General features: G+C 40.6%; 2 protein-coding genes across 2 annotated transcripts; both read right to left on the bottom strand.

The window, feature by feature from the left end:
* Window positions 1-10,536: 10,536 nt before the first annotated feature.
* On the bottom strand, window positions 10,537-12,313 carry nkx2.1 (NK2 homeobox 1). The gene is made up of 2 exons (XM_026304944.1): window positions 11,947-12,313; window positions 10,537-11,210 (listed from the first exon to the last, which is right to left on the bottom strand). Exons 1-2 carry the CDS (start codon window positions 12,311-12,313, stop codon window positions 10,537-10,539), a joined length of 1,041 nt encoding a protein of 346 aa, XP_026160729.1.
* A 6,504-nt stretch (window positions 12,314-18,817) lies between these two features.
* nkx2.9 (NK2 transcription factor related, locus 9 (Drosophila)) lies at window positions 18,818-19,770 on the bottom strand. The gene is made up of 2 exons (XM_026304956.1): window positions 19,611-19,770; window positions 18,818-19,386 (listed from the first exon to the last, which is right to left on the bottom strand). The coding sequence occupies exons 1-2, from the start codon at window positions 19,768-19,770 to the stop codon at window positions 18,818-18,820; spliced, it is 729 nt and encodes a 242-aa protein (XP_026160741.1).
* Between the last annotated feature and the right edge of the window lie 2,788 nt (window positions 19,771-22,558).

Here is a 22,558-nt window from a genome sequence, read left to right on the forward strand (position 1 = left end):
AAAGATTCAGGTCTTGGCTTTGATTGTTGATTGTGATGGTAAATGTACAGATGATTAGAACAGATTTTTTCCCCCCTGTATTGATTTCCTGCCAAAACACAGCAGGCTCTGGTCCTGTACTGGGAAACCACTGGAGGAGGTAAGCTCTGGTTTGTTGCACACATGTACATATACTCTATATTATATATATATATATATATATATATATATATATATATTTTTTTTTTTTTTTTTTAAGTGTTTCTTAAAAGTATAAATCTGCAGCCATTTGCTGCAGAGCTGATGCTGCAAGATATGTGTTGTGCTTTTACATGTATAAATTGCTTATGCTTATTCAAGGTGTATTATTATAAAAACTATGTTATTACTTGAAAGACTGCATATATTTAAAAAAATTTGAAAATTAATTAATGCTTTATTGCTGTCATTTTTGATTTCTCTATGCACATGAGACAGTGTCCTTCAAAAGACAATCATTTGAAGAATTTGCTGAAGACTTAAATGCGTTTATTTACATTTGTGTGGCAATGTGACAGTAGCAAAACAAATTCAGAGAGCTGTGAATAGCTGAAGTCAAGAGCTGAGAAATGATTTTCAATCTGCATTCAATTTTGCAAAGATGGGCTCATAGAATAAAGAGGCTGATTCAAATTTCCACTTGTTCACCAGTAAACTTGGTGGTGCGACATCGTGAACATGTGCTTTTAGGGGGCATTTTGGGGGAGCATGTTTAATTAATCAACAAATCAGCGCTCTCCTCACTGGTGTTCCACACGCATATGTTTGCACTTCAGGCCGCTGGATAAGTAGAAGGCTCTGCATGAGATGCATCCAGCCGCCTACAGATTTTGTCTACCGCTGTTGCAAAATGTGATTGCATAACATCAGTCATCAGCAAGCAGATAAGAGCTGCAATAACAGTAGGCCCATAGAGTTGGCAAGGTTTAAAGGATATGCGCAGAAAGACCCAGACACATGCATTGATTGTATAAAAGCTTTGGGGGTCAAGTCACACAAAAATGAAAATGTTTATGAGGTGTGATTCAGTAAAGTGGCTCTGTCCAGCTTCGGTCCAGCTCGTTTTTAGTCGTTTCACTTGAGGATAATTTATTACAAGTGTGCAGAGCAGGTCTATGTGGGGGTTGGGATTTATCAGAATGGTGCTTGAAAATGCTATAGCAACCAACAAGAGGTTGTGGGCCTTTGGTAAAAGCAACTCTGGCTGTGTAAAAAGGAGATAAGGAGAAAAGATAGCATACTGATCATGATGGTAAAACATGACATTTTAACAAAGCACTTGGTTAAACAACAAAGACTGGGGATTTATATGCAAATAGGCAGGCTGCAGCAAATGACTGTAAATATAAGTGTTGCAAAAAGCGTTTTAATGATAAGAATGAAAGTAAATAAAATAACCCCCGGGACTATTTTCATGCTGCAGTGTTTTAACTCAAATGCTGAAAACAGTACAGGTCTGGTTACTTATTCCAAAAGTCCCAGACAGAGTAAGATTAAATACTAAAAGGGGAGCTGGACCCCAGCCAGTGTCTTGTCCATCACTCCTTAAAAAAGGACAAGGGATAGACAACTGTTGTTGCTGTGTAGCCTAGACGAATTACTTTTAATGGACATGTAATTAATGGAGATAGACTGAACGGTTTCAAAGCAAACAACGATTCTAATTGATTTGCATTTCCCTTTTTTTTGGCCCCTCTGATTCTCTTTGTCCGGCGTCTCTATTGATTACCCGCTATGTGTATCGCTCCGCATGTGTTTTCCTTCATTAAGAGATAACGGGTTCCTGATTACTCCCATCCCTGGGTTTAATGTTGCTTAATGTCTACTTTGTTCCCGTGTCATGTCGGAGGGCAGCGAGAATAATGAGAGAGTGGGTGGGCCGTGATTGGGCTGCAGTGAGGCAGCAGTGTTTAGGACGTCGGCTGCAGGGGGATCAGTGGAGAGGTTAGAAAAGCAGAACCTTTAGGGCTGGATGAGACGCAGCATGTGGCCTCCGGGTGTGATTCACTCTCACTTACAGCGCTGTTTTCTGTTAAACTGCCATTTTACTATCAACACCTGACACTCCTTTATTGAGCTGCCTGTCAGCCTGACATCCCTGAGGTGCGAGTTATAGGCTTTTGACGGCAAGACCCAAGTGTTTAACATAAATGTGCCTCCATGCAGCACATAGCTGCTCTTTAGGGATTAGGGATAAGCCCTTATTCTGTCGATTTCCGTTCATTTAGCCTGTAAATTGACCAAGTAAGAAATCACATAGGCTATATCCTACTGAGCAATTCAGCAACCGGAATAACATACAGTGACAATTGGCCTAAAAGGAGAACTACCGCGTTGTGAACAGAATTGCATGTTAGCTAATTGTTAATTTAAGCGGCTCGCAGTGGCTAATTATGGCGGCACAGCCAAGCCATTTGCATGATGGACCAGCCACCTGCCTGAAGCCGCTGCCAGGGCAAACTATATAATTACTGAACAGCAGTGGGGCAATTTTTGACTGTCGCCCCTTTTGTGTCACATGAATTCCTCGTAATGACATATTTCATTAGGGGGGCAAATATCACCCCTCCTCCTGGTTGGAGAACAAAAAATGCAAGTCTCAACAGGTCCTAATATACAGGACCTATTTACATCCACCTCCACCCTGGGTTTTCATTAACCTGTAGTTATGTGCGTCTTTGCTGTGAGTTAAATGGACGAGACGTGCCTTTTCTCTGCTCAGCTCATATAGCCGAAGATTTGCTCGGGTTAAAATGGACCAGGTCTTTTCTTAAAGTGATTGCAGCCTGAACTCATTAAGCTGTCAAATGTCTAGGCTTTGGGATCTTGATTGCTTATTGTGTAGCAACATTCAAGGAATTTTTTTTTAGTCTGCAAAGAGACGAACCGACTATTCACTCACAGTGAAGAGTGGACTCACTGCTGGACGATGGGATGATTTCCTGAAAATGTATTAATTATTTTTTAGCAAAGTAATCAGGAGGCCATGCAACAGCAGGTCCATATATTTCATTATTAGGCATATATTGGAATCATATATATATATATATATATATATTTTTTTTTTTTTTTTGTTGTTGTGACTTTTTTGCGTTTACAAAATGCTATTGTGTCCTACAATGGCACTTTAGTGTTGTTATAGTCTGATCTCCTAATCAGTGGTGGAGTAGCCCATTCAAATCATTTCCTTAAGTAAAAGGAGCAATACTTTGTACTTCAAATATATAATTAACAGCAGAGAAGCAGCTACAGTAGAAGTATAAAGGATCAAAATGACATTACTTACTCAAGTACCTCAGATTTCTTCTTGAGCTCAGTACTTGAGAAAATGTTTCATCATTGCTCTTAATACTGTCAAACAACTCTTCTAAGCCCAAAACTAAAAAAAATAGTTGTATGTTAGGTGACTCCGTGCACATCCATTTAAAGTCAGTTTCGGCCTGGCCATTTGGCAGGGATAGTCTTGACCTATTCAAAGCGTCGTTAAATGGAGCGAGCAGCGGGACTGGGCTCGGTCTGGACTGTTTGGTGTTAACGGGGTTAGTGATGGCTCGTTGGTTTCTAAAGGACTCCTGCTGATACTGTACACAGACATGACAACTCCGCTTTGGTCTGCTCTCTTTAATTGGCATCTTAACGGGGAGCGCGCACACACACGCACATAATTTTAAATTTTTATCCCTGTGAGGCCCGTATATATATAGTCCCTTACTCAGGCAGAACCAATTGAATCGAACATAATTCTAATCAAAACTTTGATTTAAATCTCAAGTAGTCTACAAGTTGGCAAAAGACTACCTAGAAATGCTGATGAAAATAAGTGTGATTCAGTTCAAAAGGAGAACAGCTCACCATGACAATTAAATCATTCACCACTGTGTGTTTAAACATAACCTTATCAGGCTGTATACACCAAAGTCTGGGTTCTGCTGATTGTGCCAAGGGTTAAAAGAAGCTTTTGACAAAATTTAGAAAAGATGAGTAAGTTTTTTTTCACCTGCACAAAAGGCTGATAAACATGCATGACAGCAGACTACTTCTTTGCACGGGAAAAAGAAACTAATGGCTCATAATGTTATCATATTCCCTTTTAATGTACCAGAGGTTTTCTGCATAAAAAAGTGGGGTCAAGGTGTTTAGACACCTTTGCAGGGGAAAACAAGAACAGTTCTGCCCTAAAATCATGCAAATTGAAAGCAGTTTACCTTAATGCATTATTATGTCTCAGGGTGGGATATAACAGACCTTAACTGCCTTAACTAATCCAAATACCAAACTTAAGTAGGCCCAGTCCTAAAGCTCAGACCAGGTAATCTAAGGACAAATGACACAGATAACTGAATGATGACATTGTACGCACTTGGCTTAATTCAGCTAAACACAGGAAAGTACTTCATTAGTTTAGAAGAGAATCTAACTTACTGAAGTGTTTGAGTGTGTCTGTCAGCACTGCCAGATCTCTTAGAGTAGATATGAATGTTTTGTTGTATAGAAATAAGGTTTCATGTAATGTACAGCACCCACAATTCAATATATCTCATCCCAACAGACTTCTGTTTCACTAATCATTTTAACAATGTCATAGTTGACCCAAATTCTCAGAGCTGATCGATGGTATGTACTGGTGTTGTTCAGGTCCTCATTTATCAGCCGCTATCCACACAAAAAACTTAAGACTGAGAAAAAAATAAAACTACAAATCATTTTTTAACTTTAGGGTATGGGGACCATAATCTCAATTAACCTGATGATTAATGCTATAAATTAAACAAATATGGATATTTGTGATTTTATGTGAAAACCTTTAAGTTTGTACATGAAAAGATATTTGTGATCAAGGAACTGGTTGTGATTTCAGTCTAGATAAAAAGTGCGCTGATTTCAGTCAAAAAATCATGAGTGTTTTCACTTTGCCAACAATTAGAAACTACACCAGCTCTATTTTACCCCAAACTCCCTCTGTCTACTATATTATATCACTGATGTAATTATTATTTTATTTTAAAGACACACAGATGGGAAATATATTTTATGAGTTCCTTATCCTGCCTGGCTAGTTTCATTATTTATCTGCTTTTACAAGCTAAATGACCAATGTCAAAAATGATTTTATGTTTTTCTTTATATATATAACAAAGCACCCCTTATTTTTCCTCCTGACATGACTGCTATAGTGTGGGGCTTGTAGCTGTGATAAAACTATGTTTACATTTCCAATAGATTTCTTTCACATTGTACTCCTGTGATACAGGTGAGGGAGGTCTCTATGGGAGCCACTAGTCCTCTGCATCTCCTTAACATACTGTGCTTGACAAGTCACACCAACTTTGTCAATCCAGTCACAGGTTAAGGTCTTGATTTGAATCTTTAATATAACTAAACTACTCCACATGTCTTCTTTCAATGGGAAATGTCACATTGATGAAGCTAAAACCACTAACTCCACCTTCACTGTGAAGTTAAGTTCTATGCAGATGATACCCCCTAAAAATCCGATTGTCTTATCTGTCTTTACAAATTCCTGACAACAAATCTGCATTGACATTTTTTGTCTTTCAGGTAGTTGACACACAAATTGGGTGGTTTGTCTGGCCAGTTGGTGTTTACCTATAAATTGGTATTGGATGTAGAAACAGGAGTTAGGAAACATAGTTAAAATATACCAGGTGAGCCATCTAATTGCACAAGTAAATAAACTGCCATGGTCCTATACAGTTGGGATTTTGGTGCAGAAAATCAACTTGAAGTATAAACATTTATAAAACAAATATTTGGGAAAACATTATCTTTTACTCTGTTGAAGACTAACTGTTACAATTATTATATTTTTTGTGTAAAATCCTATGCAACATCAGTCTCTTGACCTCAGATCGTGATCAGACAATTTCACACAACACTTATTTTGCCTTTGAATTTATTTTGGTGTGTTTGCTCATTAATTTTGATCATTTTTCTGTGGTTTGAAGGTTTTAACTTTGCATATAGTTAAAGATTCTGTAGATCAATCGCTTCAATAACATTGTGGTTATGAAGTTGCCAAATAAAATATTTTTGATCATTTTTCAGTATCATGTGAGCATTTTCAATTTTGATCTGAGAAACAGCCCAAAATGTTCATGCACCGTCTCTGTCCTCCTAAAGTGCCCTTGAGCAAAACACTGAAATCCTACTGTCCAGTATAATTTAGCCAAAGACCTGTCATGTCAAAATGATAGCAACACATCCATTAACACGTGCTCCCTCTTTGTAGGCATGAAGACCATTGTTAAACCTTGAATTGAGAAATCTTGTGATTTGTGCAATTTTTTCGCCTCAGCAGTATTATTAAAATGAAGATAAATTGCAGCCAGTTCCAGCGAGTTTTTCTTCAAAAGAAACAAAGCCAAATGAACACCGAAGATGTATAAAATGCGCTTTGTTCATCAGAGGGAGGGAAAGAAAAAAGACTCCACTCAGCCAGCTCTGAATGCTGCATTTCATTCCTGCAACAATTATGCTGAAAGGTCAAGTATTACAGCATCTTGTGCTCCGCTTTGCATGCAAAGTATTTCGGTTCACAAATGACCCTCGCTTGCGCTCTTTGCACAATGGCTTGAAGAACCACATAAACGTAGGACAATTAAAGATTTTTGCTGCTAGCTGACAGTAACATTTACCAAAGGGAGTGATTGCAGTTGCTGTGTAATTGTCCTATTTGTAATGCACATGAATGTTTAGGCCGGCAGCAATGAAATGTTTAGGAACTTCAGAAAGAGGAACGAGTGCGGCTGTGTTTTAAAATGAGAAAGTGTAAACAAGGTGATTAAGTATTATTTTAAAAACTAGCCACGCCGAGTTCAATTGCACGGTAAAATTGTTCGATTTCTCTTGTCTGATTATGACTTGGCTTGTCTAACACATAATATGTCTGTATTTGTGTTAATGTTTTAAGTCTTTGTGAGGATTTTCAATGAACATGTCTGTTTCAGCACCGCGGACAGCACCCAGCCCGCCTACAATGTTTCTACAACAGAAACATTAAAAGTAAAAAGTTTCCTGTTTTTATTTCATGATTCGTGTTTGTTATTTGTATATGTCTATGTGCAAACAAACCCCATAGTGGCGTTAATGTAGAAATGTAATGTGTAATATTCCCAAATATAGATGAATAAGTGTAGGCCTATACGTCAGACACTTAGACCCGCCAGTAATTTACTCAATTTTGTACTTCCACACCTGTTAAATATCATGTGGTTGGATAATGCTTGTTTTCCCTTTGTCAAATAAAGTTTCATTCAGTTTAACAAGTTTCAGATCGATGACTAACGTGTTTTGGAAGAAGCAGTCGGTGCTGTGCTGCAGCAAGGCTGAACACAAGCAGCCAAACTACCGACTGTCAAGTTCTAAAAACCTGCGGTGTCTTGAGTTTTCACTGCAGCGAAGATGTTAACTCCAGATTTTAGATTTCTTTCCCTAAAACAGGAAATGTGTTGTGGAAAGGGACACTGTAGTCTATATCATTTTCGTTATGAACATACAGATTTAAAATGAAAACGCAGCTTGGCCATGATTAATGGTTAAATTAGTCTTTTTTTAGTTTAGCTTTCAAATTTCGTTCATTGTAAATCAAATGTCACTCACTCTAATTGGGTTTGCTTCCACGTGTCGAAGTCACTAAAGAGACTTGTTTTTTTTTTTGATGATATATCTTGGAATTTATTGTAGACTGTACATTCAGCCTCACTAGTGTCTCAAATGTGATTTTGAAGTTAAACAGGCGAATAAAATTCACCAGCTAGTCACTAACTCAAATATGATTACCTTGAGATTAGGGACTAATTGCTTGGGGTTCATGGAGACCAGCCCACCATAAAGGCCAGGAGGACTTGGGGAGTTGCACTGTGGGTTTCTACAAAAGAGAGTGATGAGAGCACACACGCTTCCAACAAGTCATTCTCAACAGCTACAAGCTGCACACAAAGACCACACACCGCGCCAAAGACATGTTAATGTAATCCCAAACTTCTCACTTCTCCCCTGAACAAAACCAGCCCTGCAAAATACCTGATGCGAGACAGTTTCTGGCGAGATTTCACTTAAAAGCCTCCAAAAAGGTTTTTTTTTGGGGGGGGGGGCAGCCCGGTGACCTAAAACTGGGGCTACTTCTGGCTTAAAGTGATACATGGAGATGAGAGGAGGAGCTGCCTATAGTTTTGTGAAGGGGTCGCCGTTCCTCCATAATATTTCTGAACAAATGACGTTTTCTTTTCATTTCTAAACGTAAAAAAGTGTCGCCCGAAAGAAAAAAAGCAGATCACATGAGAACAGCTGCAGCAGTGTGACTCAAAGCCATTGCATTAAACAGGAAAGTTTTCTTCCAACACATTTCACGTTGCTTTAACGCCAAACTGCGGACAGATGGGCAAACAACATAAGAGACCATATCTAATTTTACTAAACAACACACTGGAAATGAATAATTGGCCCGGGTACAGCAAACAGATGAATAATGACACAAAAAAAACAAAACAAAAAACAGCAGAAACAGTGATCTCAAGGCACACACAGGCACAGGGGCGTGGGCATGCAGGGTTAATGCAGCTGCATACTGTGAGCAATAATCGACCGTACTCCTGCACACACGGTTTATTATTCACGGCTCATTTTAGGGCAGAAATAAGCTAAAGACGCCCCCTAAAACAAATATCCTAATCTCCATGAAATGTTCAATAAACGAAGTGCAGGGTCAAAAATTCGATCTACAAATGTCAAGTATTTACAAAACAGCTAACAAAAATGAAGAGTGGATAAAAACCTTCCCTCAAGCCAGAATAATAAACAGGCTAATATGTTCTATTACTTCAGGGTCACATAAATGCAGCCCAGGTACATTATATGTTATGGAAAGTGTTGGAAATTATAGTTACAGGATACGAGACAACAATTAATTGAAAACAACTTATTTCTGCCGTAAACGAAAAGGAACTATCGTTATCTGCGTCGCTTAGCAACCGCATTGTTTACTGTCTCAGAGCTATAGGTCCATGACGAAAAATAGTCTCTAACGATTATTATAACTTTTATTTACAGAGCCCACACCTACAGAAAAATAAAGTACGGCTTTTGTGTGTTCGCTATTGTGGCTCTTTCAAAAAATAGTTTTTCATCATCAAACAGTTTATTGGGCTAAACTATAGCCTAATAAATAATAGGCTAATAAATTAAAACCATCAGAAATGTTTGTGGAGACTGGAGACTATCGATGCCAGACACAAACAGTTTCCTTTTAAATTCCCTGATTGATTATTGATCAAGCAGCTGACAGGCCGCAGCGCCGACAGTTCGCCTCGCGTGATTCGAGAAGAATCCGGCGCTGTTTGGTGAAGGATTTCATCGATAAGCTGCGCTTTGAGCAGCGTTTGTGTTTGATGTTGGGAGCCGAGAGACCTCACCTTTTCTGACTCACACAGACGGCATAGAGACAGAACACACACACACACACAGAAAGAGCAAAGAAAAGGCACATAAAGGCTGAGTTTACTCTGCAGGGCATGCTTGTGTGAGCTGCAGCATTTAACGATAAGCCTGAACGGTGTGTGATTTGTCAGAGACTAAAACAGAAAAACAGGCTCCATTGAACTGTCATGTCAGAATAAGAGCCTGAGCTGATTTGGTCAAACCTATTTAGCAACATGGAGAGCCTGGTTCTTTGAAGTTTTCCCATAGTACAGGTCCGTCCAAATATCTGTAAGGTTCCTAACAAAAACGAGTAGGCGCCAACAGATTTCTTCTTCTTCTTCCTTTTATAATAATAATAATAATAATAATAATAATAATAATAATAATAATACCGCATCAGTTTCATTTTAATCCTGTCCAAAGGAAAATATTTGCCACTTAAGACCGCATGTGGTAACATATTTCACAAAAAGCTTAACTTCCATGTTTCCATAATTTATTAATAGCAGTGTTCTGTAGTAAGTCAAATATCTATATAAGTTACAAAGAAATAAAACGTACAAATACCAATGAAACGACAACAAACCGGCAAGAGCGTCAAAAACTTTGTACAACAGATAGCTAAAATTGGAACCTTTTACAGAAATATACAAGCTAGATCTACGGTTTACATTAAATTCTATTAGAAATCAGTCATCGTGTGTGTGTGTGTGTGTGTGTGTGTGTGTGTATGGAGCGGGATTTATCAGCACCCATATACAGCAGTCCTGTATATATATGCCTTCCTGTTCAAGTTCACCTTTTCCCACCTAACGCGGCCTATTTGACTGACGATTCTTCTTTTATCTCAATATAATTTACATAAATTAATCCCAAAGACTTTCACGTCCGCAGTTTGTGGACGTGTTTCTTCCGCACAAGTCACTTCCTTCCCAAATGGTGAAAATTCAAGAAGAGCTACACCGAATTCACTCGGTTCTTGTTCAAATGCGCACATTTACAGTGAGACCTGTCGAAGTCCCGACAGAAAGTGTCTTTCTTTAAATAGAAGAGGGTTTAAATCAAGGCCGGTGCCTCTTGTCACCACGTCCTGCCGTATAACAGGGCTGAACACTGCAGGGCCGAGCCGTAATCTGCGCCGGGGGAGTTGAGGTGGGAGAGGCCGGCCACTTGGCTCTGCAGTGACGGCGGACTAGAAGAGTGCGGCGCCAAATCAGGAGAGTGACCTGTGCTTCCCACCTGCTGGCCTTGATGCTGCCCGAGGCCGGGCGTGTTGTTGGACATGATCATGACATTGCCCCCTTGCTGGTGATGTGTCTGTGCGGAGGATGTGGGCGTATGGCCGCTGCCCTGGCACGGCTTCCCGTCCTTCACAAGCACCGGCACCGCCACCCTCCGCGGGGACTGCTGCTGCTGCTGGCAGGATCCGCTCTCCTGCTGCATTTGCTGCTGGGACACTTTGTCTTTAGCCTGCCTCTTCATCTTATACCGGTGATTCTGAAACCAGATTTTCACCTGGGTCGGTGTGAGGTGGATCATACTCGCCAGATGCTCCCTCTCCGGTGCCGACAGGTATTTCTGTTGCTTGAAGCGTCGCTCCAGCTCGTAGACCTGAGCCTGGGAGAACAACACTCGCCTCTTTCTCCTCGGGGTGCTTGACAGTGAGCCCATACCTTTACCCACGTCTGCCAGGGAGCTGAGGCTGCCCATGCTGCCCATGTTCATGCCCGACGACGACCCCATGAAGCGAGATACTAAGGAAAAAGAACATAAACACAATGAAGTACAGGGTTAGATGGTGGATTTTTTGTCTTTATGTCCAACACCTTATAGAAAATTTAGTTCAAGTTCAAAGACAGAAAGTTTTTGACGGTTAAAAATTAAGGATTATAATTTAATTAATCCATCTAATTAAAACATTATAATCTAAGTATTTCCATAGTTGTTGTAAAAGTAGGCTGGATCTCAAGCTGGATCTATTCTAACAAAAAGCTGAGCAGATAATCCCAAATGATTCTTAAGTAAGCAGGTACCCCTATTCATTAAGTCCATATTCATTTATAATCAAGCTGTCAAACTAGATCAACTACATTTCTGGACATCACAGTGCAACAGTGATTCATATCTGACAGCTCATTGGATTAATGCGATAAAAGAGTCGACTCTTGTTAATAAATAATCTTAAATAAATGCGCGAAGCTTAGAGGGAAAACAGGTGCTGGTGAGTTTTTTTCCAGATGTTGTACACACTCGATTAATGCACAGGGTTTTGTCTGATTGTTGTCCTCTAAAACAATAAAAAAAATGCGCATCTATACAACATGGCTATGGAGAGCGCCCACCTTGGCGCACCATTACGCGCCGGTGAAAAACAGTATAATTGCTAAATGCAACATAAAAGGCGAAGCATGTAGACAAAACCTGGATTTCAGCATGTGCAGCCTCTGATAAATCAGAACTGGAGTCAAAGTGCAGGTGCAGGATACTCACTGGTGGAGAAGCGCGGGTCTGGGTTGGCTCCATACCAGCCGGTGGCCGTGGCGCTGCCTCTCATCCCATCCTGGTAGGACGGCAGGTCGCCCATGTTGCCCAGGTTGCCGTTACAGTAGCCCCCCATGGCCGTGTGTGACAGCTGAGAAACACCTGCCGCAGTCATGTGGTAAGCCGCAGACACAGTCCCATTATGGCCCATGTGGTGCTGCTGCATCGCCGCCTGAGAGACCTGCGGCTGCCGGTAAGAAGTGAGAGGTGCCCCCAAGTTGTTATTCTCCATACTTACTTTCTTATAGCTCTCCTCAAGGGGACTCAAGATATCGGAAACAGAAAAAGGAGTCGTATGCTTAGGGCTCATCGACATTGTTCTGGGGCTGGAGAGGGAGAAATTAGAAGGCAAGGCAATCTCTCCTCTCTCCCCCTTTTTTTTTTTTTTTTTTTTTTTTTTTTTTTGGCCAAAGCCCCTCTGGTTCCTGTTGTCTCAGCGTCGATCCTGGTAGATGAACACGTAGGAGAGCGCCTCAAGTCCGCCTTAATTGGATTGAGTGGGAGCTCGGTCCTGGCTTTGGTTTGTTTTAGCTGGGTGCCAGGTTTAAGGCTACCATCAGAGGCGGGGCATCGGCAACAATACAAAACAGCGCTAGCCTCCTTTCGCCGAGCGTAATTTCACTTACAAGACATGTGCTCCCCTCCCACTAACAATAACATAAGCGCCGTACATGATCATTCAACGCGGCGGCTGCAGGCGGTGTCCGGGCTCGCTGCAGCTGCAGACTTTTTGACTTGTTGCTGTCGCTGATAAACACGCAGCTACAACTTGCCTGGGACTGCGGTGACCACAATACACTTTATTAACTGTAGTGATGTTTACGAGGGCCTCTTGATGAAAGGAGGCCTATATGGACTTGAGAGTTGGAGAACCACTCCTCAATTGAACTACTGACTTTTAATGGCCATGAGAGGCCTCCAGTGATTGCAGGATTGTTTGTGTTATGCCTTATCATACTCAGACATGCAAAAGTGCACTTGCGGGGAGGGAAATTGACTGATACTGATAAGTAAATAAATACACATCCGCGTGTTAAGTGGCTGCGTAAATGATTAACCTCTCATTTTTTTCTTTATATATCATTGGACGCAAGCTGCATGTTACCTAAATTCAGATGCACACGGTTATCTAAGACAGCCAGTAGCCTACTAATAATAATGATAATAATATTAATAATCATAATAAACAAAAAAAAAAAACTAAGAGTCTGCAGGGGGAGAGGCTCTCATGTGAAGTTAACCTAAAGACGTTCAAGTACTCTCCTGCAGCAAAACGCCAGGTAGCCCTCAGAAGCACATTTCCTTAATGCCCAAGGAGCCATAACAGTTTAACTCAACTGTATCTCATTTCTACAAGTTTACGCAAAAGCATAAGAAAATATTTGGACTTTTCCAGTCCAGTTCTGCAGTTTAGAAATTGTGTTGTGGCGCGTTAGTTTTGAACAAAAGTCCAAAGCCTTTTTTCGTCGCCTTCTACGCTCAAAGTGACAAAATATGAATTCAAACAATTACTGTAGACATTATGATGATGATGATGATTAGCCTACGTATTGGAATGGTAGTATCATTACATATAATATTTCATGCATGTTATTCAATGTATTTATTTTTAAGGCATATTATTTTAAATTATGTAAGTATTTATGTATTTAGCCGAGCTACAAGTCAAATTTATCCCTGTATATTTTTTTTTTACAAAATTGTTGACAATCAGCATAAAAAAAATAAACAGCCACAATCTGAAATCAATGCAATAACTTCTAACTTACACAATCTGTGGATGTCAGGATCATATCGGAGCTGAACCTACAGCTACTGCAAAAACAACAGAGCAGGTTTTAGAAATGCTGGTCTTGTAAAGGTCTTGTCGGGAGGTCTAACATCAGTCTTGCAGCAGCAGCTAAAGCCACCAGCTCCTAACAGAAGTCTGAGCCTGCAGGTTGAGCCGATATCCCCTTATACAGGAATTAAAGACACACAGCGTCTTCTGGTGGCAGGCGCACTAAGCTGTAACACTGTCTGCTTTACTTTTTGTCAACTGTAAGCCCGTGCTTCTTGTTCCCTTTCTCAAATAAAACGGTGGATTTTTAGTTGTACTGTTTTTGATTGTTGGTGCACCACCAGTATCAGGCTGGACCCGTGTAGGCTCAGCACCTACTCCTGGAAAGTGTCGAGGAAAGTCCTACTATTGCAGCGAGACGCAGATCGCTAACAGTTTGTCACGGGGCTCATCAGCCACACTTTTATATTTGACAGGCTTCTGGCTGCATATTTCACTTATAGCAGGAGAATCAATGCACCATTTTCACTGCAGGACGCAGACGCAGTGGTGCAATTTGTACACACCCATATCCTCCTATTGCCTTACAATTATCTTTAATGAAGCAATGTTATCATATAGAGGAAGACTAAATATTACAGTTAGAATAAATTGTTTGTATGATAGCCGAGGTGCGGGCGCACGATTCGCAGGCCATATAATCGCAGGCAATTAAAATTACAGCATGTTTCTGCATCCAAGGTAAATCTTGCTTACGCCCTCCTTAATTACGGATTTTTTCCATAAGACATTCTTAATCATCTAAATCAGTACCTTTCCCTGATCTGGCACACGGCTATTATGGCCAATTAGCGATAATTAGTCCAAATGTTCCGGCTAATTCCTCAGAATAATGAGGACACTTTGAAGTGGCTTGTATGAGGCTACCGAGCCTTTTGTTATCGAGTCTTCAGGTTGTTGTTTATGAACTGATTGGTGCATGATATAATCCAGGAACAACTTCAGGAGGGAAAAATTAGTAGTGCAATAAAAACTAAAAAGGAAGTGACAAAGTTATTATATTCCAGTAAAAATAAACTCGTTTTAAAAGCAAAACATAGCTGCAAATATTTATATACTTATATGTAAGTATTAATGTAGTAGCTGTTGTGTTCCTGTAAATATCAAATGCTCCTCGACGTTACAAATAATATTATAAATGCCATCAAGTATAGATATATCACAATTTAGATTATTTATATTTAAAAACGTGATATTTGAAGTTCACGTTTATACTAAGAATTATTACAAATATTAATTTTCTTATGCCACAATACCACACCTGCTTGGTATAAACAGAGCCTGTTAAATCTAGTTTTAACAAAAGGCCCAGATAATTGTCTTATGCTCTGACAGTATTGGTACTTTAACGACTTTTCCTGTTTTCTTCCATGACAACTTTGACAACCCCTGCGCTGCAAGGACACGAGAAGCAGGGAAAAAGAAACCCGGACACGGTGTGTTTGACAGTCACCAGCCTTTCTACTGAGCCACAGGAGCTTCCACTAATTATTAACAGCTCTATGTTTTCCAATCCAGTCCAACAACTCGGTGTTCAGAGGAAACGCGCGTCAAACATCACATATCGTAAAGTAGGCCAAGAGAGTTTGAAGTGCTGAAACAACCTTTGAGCAAATACTTACGCGTGACGTCACAGCAGCCAGATGTACGTCACCAGGAGCAGCCATTTTTCCACACCAATCCCCTCCTGCAGAGCAACAGAGGAGTGGGGATCCTTGAAGGAACAAGCATGGTGCCTTTGGGTGCAGCACGGCCCCTGGTGGATAAAACTAACAATCAAACACACAGTTTGGGCACGTTCACCACAGTTTGCAAAATAAATCCAGTGTGTTACTCCGCCATCTAGTGGAGGGTTGGACTATAAACAGCAAAGACCTAACACGAAGATAGAACAGTTGAAATACTGGAGGATTTATATTATCATTGACTTATTATTGCTAATAGAATACTAGCTATATATTTTGTTTAGGACTGTGCTTGGCTTCCCATTCATCTGCTGTGTTCACCTTTAATCTGAGTTTGACATGTACATACAGAAGGATTTAGTGACATATCAAAACCTCCAGTGCACAGACGGACTTTTCAGTGAAATAAGAAAAATACAGGACTGTGAAGATGTTTAGGGACTTTAGATTCTCATCACACAACATCATCAGGTCTCTGATTGATCCCAGGTTCACTGTATAGCCCACTGTGCAGGACAAGTACACTAAGAACCCATTAGAGCCTATGAAGAACTGTTTTCAGAGGCAAGAACAAGGAGTCCTGCAGCAGATGGTTTGACACCCACAAGGCCCTGATCTGGGCAGTGTAAAGTCAGTGTGGATCACATGAGAAACAGAAGACACTGGGACAGCCTGAATCTACAGAAGGACTGCAGCAGCTCCTCGAAGTTGCTGCAGAAACTGTGTGCAGGTCAAATGTAAAAGAACTATAAAACAGTTAAACAACATAATAAATAATTAACACTGTGATGATGCTTTTTCTTAAAGAGGCCACAACCCAGAAAAGTTAAGAAAGGGCTCATTGTCAATTTAATCTGCTTTTCCAAAGTCTGAGAAATCACTAACATGGTGGGAAAAAAAACAACCAACTCCCTGTTTATCACATTGAGGAAAGTTAAACACCGCCCATTTAACATGTCAGGAAACTGTATGAAAACCACTGACCTCTTGCTGCACTTCATATCAAACTATATTTTAGCTGACTGAACTCTGATGGCATCCTTATTTACCCATCCACTTTCAATTATAGATTCATTTATCTGTAACAGCTGTGAAAACCCTCTTTTATGTGGACTCTGAGCCTGTAAAGTTCAGCATATCCTCTCTGCACCTGCTGTCATTCACCTGCATCAGCTGGCAATAAATCAGTAGGTACGCCCAGATACTGGTCTCACTGTGTGTATGTTACACCATGTGTGCCTATAGATTATAATCTATAGGCACTATAAAAGTGGGTTAAACACATAGAAACTAGGTTTGTAACATCTTTGCAAACACTGTTAAAAAAAAAACGTGATTTTCTGATTGAAAAGGCAGCAATGCAGTGTCTCCAAAGAACTCCAGGTTTCTACAACAAAAATTTTCCAGCAAAAAAATTACAAAGAGCAATATTTAGGAAAATGTTTGGGTTTTAAATATTTTCAAAAGGCGAAGAAAATTTTAAAATTATATTTACAAAAATATATCTATATATTACTAACTGGGGGCAAATAATGTTTAACAACATAACAAAACTCCTCCTGTGGCCTGGTTTATGTTGACCATATAATGTTCCTAAAAGGGGCCCTGAGGCAGGCCAGTCAGTAAAACTATAGGATGGGCCGGCTAATACAAGCCCATCCTTTTCAGACAATTCTTCTGACCAACTTAAAAAACCAATGGCAACCTCTAAAAGCCTGTCTTTGTCACCCTTAAACCCCAAGATGCTCTAAAACACCATTGTGCAGTTAAACCTCATAAATTTGTCGCAGGGACTGATTAAACATCACGGGAATTGAAACACTAAAGATTTTGTCTCGGTCCTTTTTAGATGAGGGACAATGGTCCATTCACAAGGAGACACACAGACAAAAAGACTGTTTAAGGGAAGATGCAGCGAGCTGAGGGGTCCGGCCAGTCCCCTCCATATGTGATACAAGGTGGCCCCAGCGAGGGGGACAAAGGACCAGGTGACAGGGACGATGGGCTGCAGGGTCACAGGACGTGCAAACAACATTATAGTGGGCGTGAAAGCAGAATACCCCCCTCGTCACTGATGAAATACTGACATGAATTTAAACACTGAAACATATTTGTCATGATATGGATTGGAAATGCTTCACTGAGCTGCCACTACAACATGAACATTAGTGAAGTATATTTAAAGTCATCTATGGGTAGGAAAATAAAACAGTCATTGTTTCCCACACTTTCTGGAAGTAATGTCAAAAGACTGAAGTAACAGCTCTTATTTCTTACTACTCTAGAAAGCATAACGCTCCTTCACTGCACCTCTTCGCTTACCAAGTTAAATATTTGAGGATAGTGCCTGAAGAAAGGCACCTTTAAAATCCAGATCATATCTACTGTACACAAACTAAACATTCGTCCCACTTGCCTCAGAATAACAAAAGATAAATGTATAAAACTGAAAAGCAGTCCATGGGCCCAGACAACAACAGGGTGTCATATGGAGAGAGGCTGTAATGTTTACTGGGTATTCTTATGCTTAAGCAAATCCAGTCCTTTTAGAAGTGATGTTTGCTCAGCTTTTGGGTGCATAATTAGTTTTTTACCATTAGAAAAGCCTCTGGGCCCCTGTCACAACCTGTTACATGTTTGATTTGACACATTTAATGTATTTTACAGCACATATTATGCTTCTAAAACCAGCGACCAGCCCTACATCGAACACACTGAGGGGTTTAAAATGAAAACTAAAACACTATGTAAATTTTTTTTTACATCAGTTCTGTTTCATGAATAGACTCAATGGAGATGGATTAAGCTAAACTTCCAAAAGAAACCACATCGGATCTAATCGTACAAAATATGGGAGAGAGTTTATTCATTCTTTTTGTTCACATAAAGAAACAGTTTAAAAAGTGAAATCATTTACACAAAGTCTCCTTCAATAAAACAAATAATCTTTTCCTTCAGAGATTCAGGATATAGTTATAGCTTCGCTGCTACCTCTTCTATTACCGCCTAATGCAGCCTAACTTACATTATTTGCCTTTAACAACAAGCTATTTATACAAATATTGTGTTTAAATGTCTTCAAAAACATACATTATCTCACCGGACATATGAGATACGAGAAAATATCCGCATTTAAAAATAGTCAGACACACACAGAAAATATCAAAATAAAATGTGCAAAATATCTTTTCTTCTATAGTGAAAAACTAAATGTTTAAGTTGCTCGAAATGATGTAAAACATTCAGAAAACATTTGATGCAATTCTAAATGAGTTTGTGCATTGAAAGGAGGCCTTCACTTGAAAGCGTTAAAGTGGAGCGAGTCGCTCCAAAAGTCCCTCCAGGCGAATCTGGAGGCCGCCGCTGTGGGAAAGTGCTGGTACCTGGGAGGAAGAGCGACCGGGGAGTGATGCTGAAGAGACGGGTAGACCAGGGGGAAGGGTACCGCTTGAGAGGAAGGGGGTAAACAGCCAGGTTTCTCCGTGTCAAGTAAGCAGGTGTGAAAAGGTTTTCCATCCCGAACCAGGATCGGAACAACCACCCTGCGCAGCATCGGAGGCTGTGCTATCTCCACTTCCTGCAGCGCTCCTTCTGCCCGGCCTCTCTTCATTTTGTAGCGGTGGTTCTGGAACCAAATTTTCACCTGGGTCGGGGTCAGGCTGAGGAGCCGGGCCAGCTGCTCCCTCTCCGGGCCGGACAGGTAACGCTGCTGGCGGAAGCGTCTCTCCAGCTGCAGGGTCTGGGCCTTGGAAAACAAAACTCGACGCTTCTTGCTCTTTTTGCTCTTGTCGAGTTCTGAATCCAGAGTCGACTCATCCGGCTTCGTTGAGTCAGGGGAGGCCTCCAGACTGCATTCATCGGAAGCTGTTGACATAAGAATACACGTTAGTCCAGATCTTTCTATCTTTAATAATTTTGCATTTTAAAACAAATACATCCGGGAGAGGGTGCATCGTTTTTCTAATATGGGGTTTTCTTGACAAAGCTTCATTATAACTTCAAAATAAGGGTGTTAAAAAAAGCATACAGATAAAAGAACATTTTAAAATGCATCAACAAATTCAACGTGTCCTTAAACATACACTCACATATGCACGGGCTCCGGTCACAGTCCACCCAGGAGGTGAAGGGTGAGCCGGTGGAGCAGGAAGAGTAAACCGGGGAGGACCGCGGCGCTGCCTCCGCATCCTGCTCAGGCAAATCCAGGATGCTCCTGACGGAAAAACTGAACTTGGTCGATGCAGCCATCGCGCACCTTACATACAGTCCGGGTTTGTTTTTCGATAAAAGAAGTAACACGGCTCTCCAAGGAGGAGAAAAACGCAGCGGATCCTTTCCACTTTACGCACTGTCCAAACACCCGCGCTTTGTGCACTGGGCGCAGTGTTTACACAAATAGTCCTCCAGAAGCTGCAAACACAAGGCTGCTCGCTTATAAAGCCCCCTCCTCCGCTGAGTACCTGAATGGCTCGAGTGGTGTTGCCCAATGACGGTAGGTGTGGAAGCACAGGAACAAAAAAAAAAAAACACAGCGCTTCAACAATGAGTGAAGGAAACACTCGTCATCATTACAGATTCGTCCCGTATCGTCAAACTGGGAAACATAATGGGAATTGTTGGAGCTGAATCACGTCTTGGGTGGCAACTGACAACAGAGCCCGTCCCATCATCAAACCGCCCCCGCCCCCACCTCCCTCCTCCCCTCGCCCAGACAATGTGTCCAACATTTACATACAAAGTGAGCAATTAGCGTGATGCCTGCGAGTTGGTCTAACTAATACGTCTATTAAAGGCGTATTAATTGCAAGCATGAGAGGTTTGGACGTTTATGGATGGAGGTCTCAGGAACATGTACATTGGACCCATTACCTTTGTCTGTGTTCTAGGCTATATAAAGGGGTTTCCAACATCTTCCTCTTTAGCTTTTACACTTTCACTATTACGATATTTAATCCAGACACATTTACAACCCTTGACTTTGACAGTTAATTATAACACACCAATCTAGTTTGCTCTAGCTCTGAGCAGCTGTTTCTGTTAATTAATCAATTTCTCACCAATTCTAACTTCCCCTGCACCCAAATGTGGATATTGACAATGCAGTAAAACACAGATGTAATAGCCTCATATTAAAAATGTCCTCATGAGAGAAATTACACTAATTGTAGACAAGTGTCATTCATTATATAAGCACTAAAATGGCCTTTGACTCCATTATAGTGTTTTATAAGCTGTTTATTAAATGTCCAGCCATCCTATTTTCAGCGTCTGACAAATTGGAGCAATGACTGATCTTAGATTTCAACTGATAATCAAGAGACATTATCCTCAGTTTATCATGCTGCACACAGGGATGCATTATTTGTTTACTTATCCTAATATTAGAATGATCTGAACATCCTCTACCCGATATGAAGCCTACAGGCTGATATTTTGGCTCTTATTGTTGTCCAGGTATTTAAACAGCATTCAATGCACAAACATGAATCCAGATTCTTGTGGGGTTGTTTTCTTTCTGTCATATTTGATTTTGATATCGGTCTTCATCCACTTCAGCGAGGTGCATGAGGCCTGGCTGGAGAGCCGGGGTGGACATGCCTCCCCAAGTCGCCCTGGGTGGTCGGACGAGAGGGAACACAAATACATGCCAACCAGAGGAGAGGAACAAAAGGGGAAAATGTAGCCCCACGTCCGAGACCCGTTGGAAGCATTTGTTCCAGTCAAGATTTTGCATTTGTTCAGTCCCGCAATAATGCCTGATTGACGCCCCGGCACAATGTCCTTTAAGTTTGCAGGATAAATCCGAGCTTGTTCCGTGTTGTCATGGTTTTGAATCGAGCTGAATAGGATCTGGGACACTATCTACTGCTCTGCGTCTATTGCCGCTCGGTCTATGGTCCAGCGCTATGGTACACATGTGATTCAAGGCGTATTAAATTCCTTTTAGATTTTAAGAGTTCAACAAAGTCGGTGACCTGTGATTTATACCACAAACTCAGACTCCATCTCTAGGTTTTACAATTGCAAATCTTTACGCACATTACGCACACGCACTTCCCTGAAAAACAAAACTCCTAAGCATCTTTAATTAAAGATTCACTATCACCATAAACAGAGTTGACTGTTCAAGCATCATTTCTGTGTACACACCGGCCTCTCAGTGGCTGACGAACGGCGGATTACAGTAGCGCAGGTTTGCTGGAGTGGATAGTTTACAGAGGCCACTCCACTGGAGAGCATAAACACGCAAAGGCAAAGAAAAGTCATATCCAAAGAGCGGGAATTTTCTCTGTCCACAATGACCCAGCAGCCCCTTAATCTATTTAACACCCACAGGCTTCAGCCAGAGAGGGTCCTCTGCAGCTCCCAAGAGCTCTCCACTGCCAAATATTTACTCTGTTGTTCAGCTCTCCATCCCCGATCCTTCCTCAGCCAAATGGAGAGTTTTCTCACACGGTTCTGGAGTCAGCAGCTAAAACTGACGGTTTGGACATTTTAGAAAAACAACAAGAGCTTAATGATAATCGGGCCAACTAAACAGCCTTTACAAAGCTCCCATATAACACTCAAACACTTACTACATTTACTTCAGTTTTGGAATAAGGATTCTAACTAAAACTAGTTATTACCCATCAGACCTCTAGACATTTCTGGAGTCTGGTGTAAGTCAGCTACAGCTGTGTTATAAAAACAGGAGACTGTACATTTGATACAGTGGTGGAAGAAGTATTCAGATGTTTTACTAAAAATAACTGCAATAATATTAAAACTCTGTTAAAAGTAAAAATTACACATTTAAAATATGACTTGAGCAGAAGTACATTCATGTAAAATACAGTATAAGTGTCCAAAGCACAGCTGCCAATTTCACTTTTACATTTTTATACTTTCTTGAATTATTATAACTGATGTACTGTGTATACATCTTTTTGTATGTTATACTCTTAGTTAATATTAACTACATGAAATATTCTGGTATTTTAATCTATAATACATCACATTTTACAACCTGGTCACATGTTTTTATGTAAAACCT

The sequence above is a fragment of the Mastacembelus armatus genome, chromosome 22, assembly GCF_900324485.2.
Source record: "Mastacembelus armatus chromosome 22, fMasArm1.2, whole genome shotgun sequence".
In the NCBI taxonomy this organism is placed as follows: domain Eukaryota; kingdom Metazoa; phylum Chordata; class Actinopteri; order Synbranchiformes; family Mastacembelidae; genus Mastacembelus; species Mastacembelus armatus.

Excerpts from the sequence above, each read along its gene's own strand:
- nkx2.9 (XM_026304956.1), bottom strand. The coding sequence starts at position 19,770 with ATGGCTGCATCGACCAAGTTCAGTTTTTCCGTCAGGAGCATCCTGGAT. Across the intron at positions 19,387-19,610 it reads TGACCGGAGCCCGTGCATAT|CTTCCGATGAATGCAGTCTG; the intron begins GTGAGTGTATGT and ends TTATGTCAACAG.
- nkx2.1 (XM_026304944.1), bottom strand. The coding sequence starts at position 12,313 with ATGTCGATGAGCCCTAAGCATACGACTCCTTTTTCTGTTTCCGATATC. Across the intron at positions 11,211-11,946 it reads AGACCCGCGCTTCTCCACCA|TATCTCGCTTCATGGGGTCG; the intron begins GTGAGTATCCTG and ends CTTTTTCCTTAG.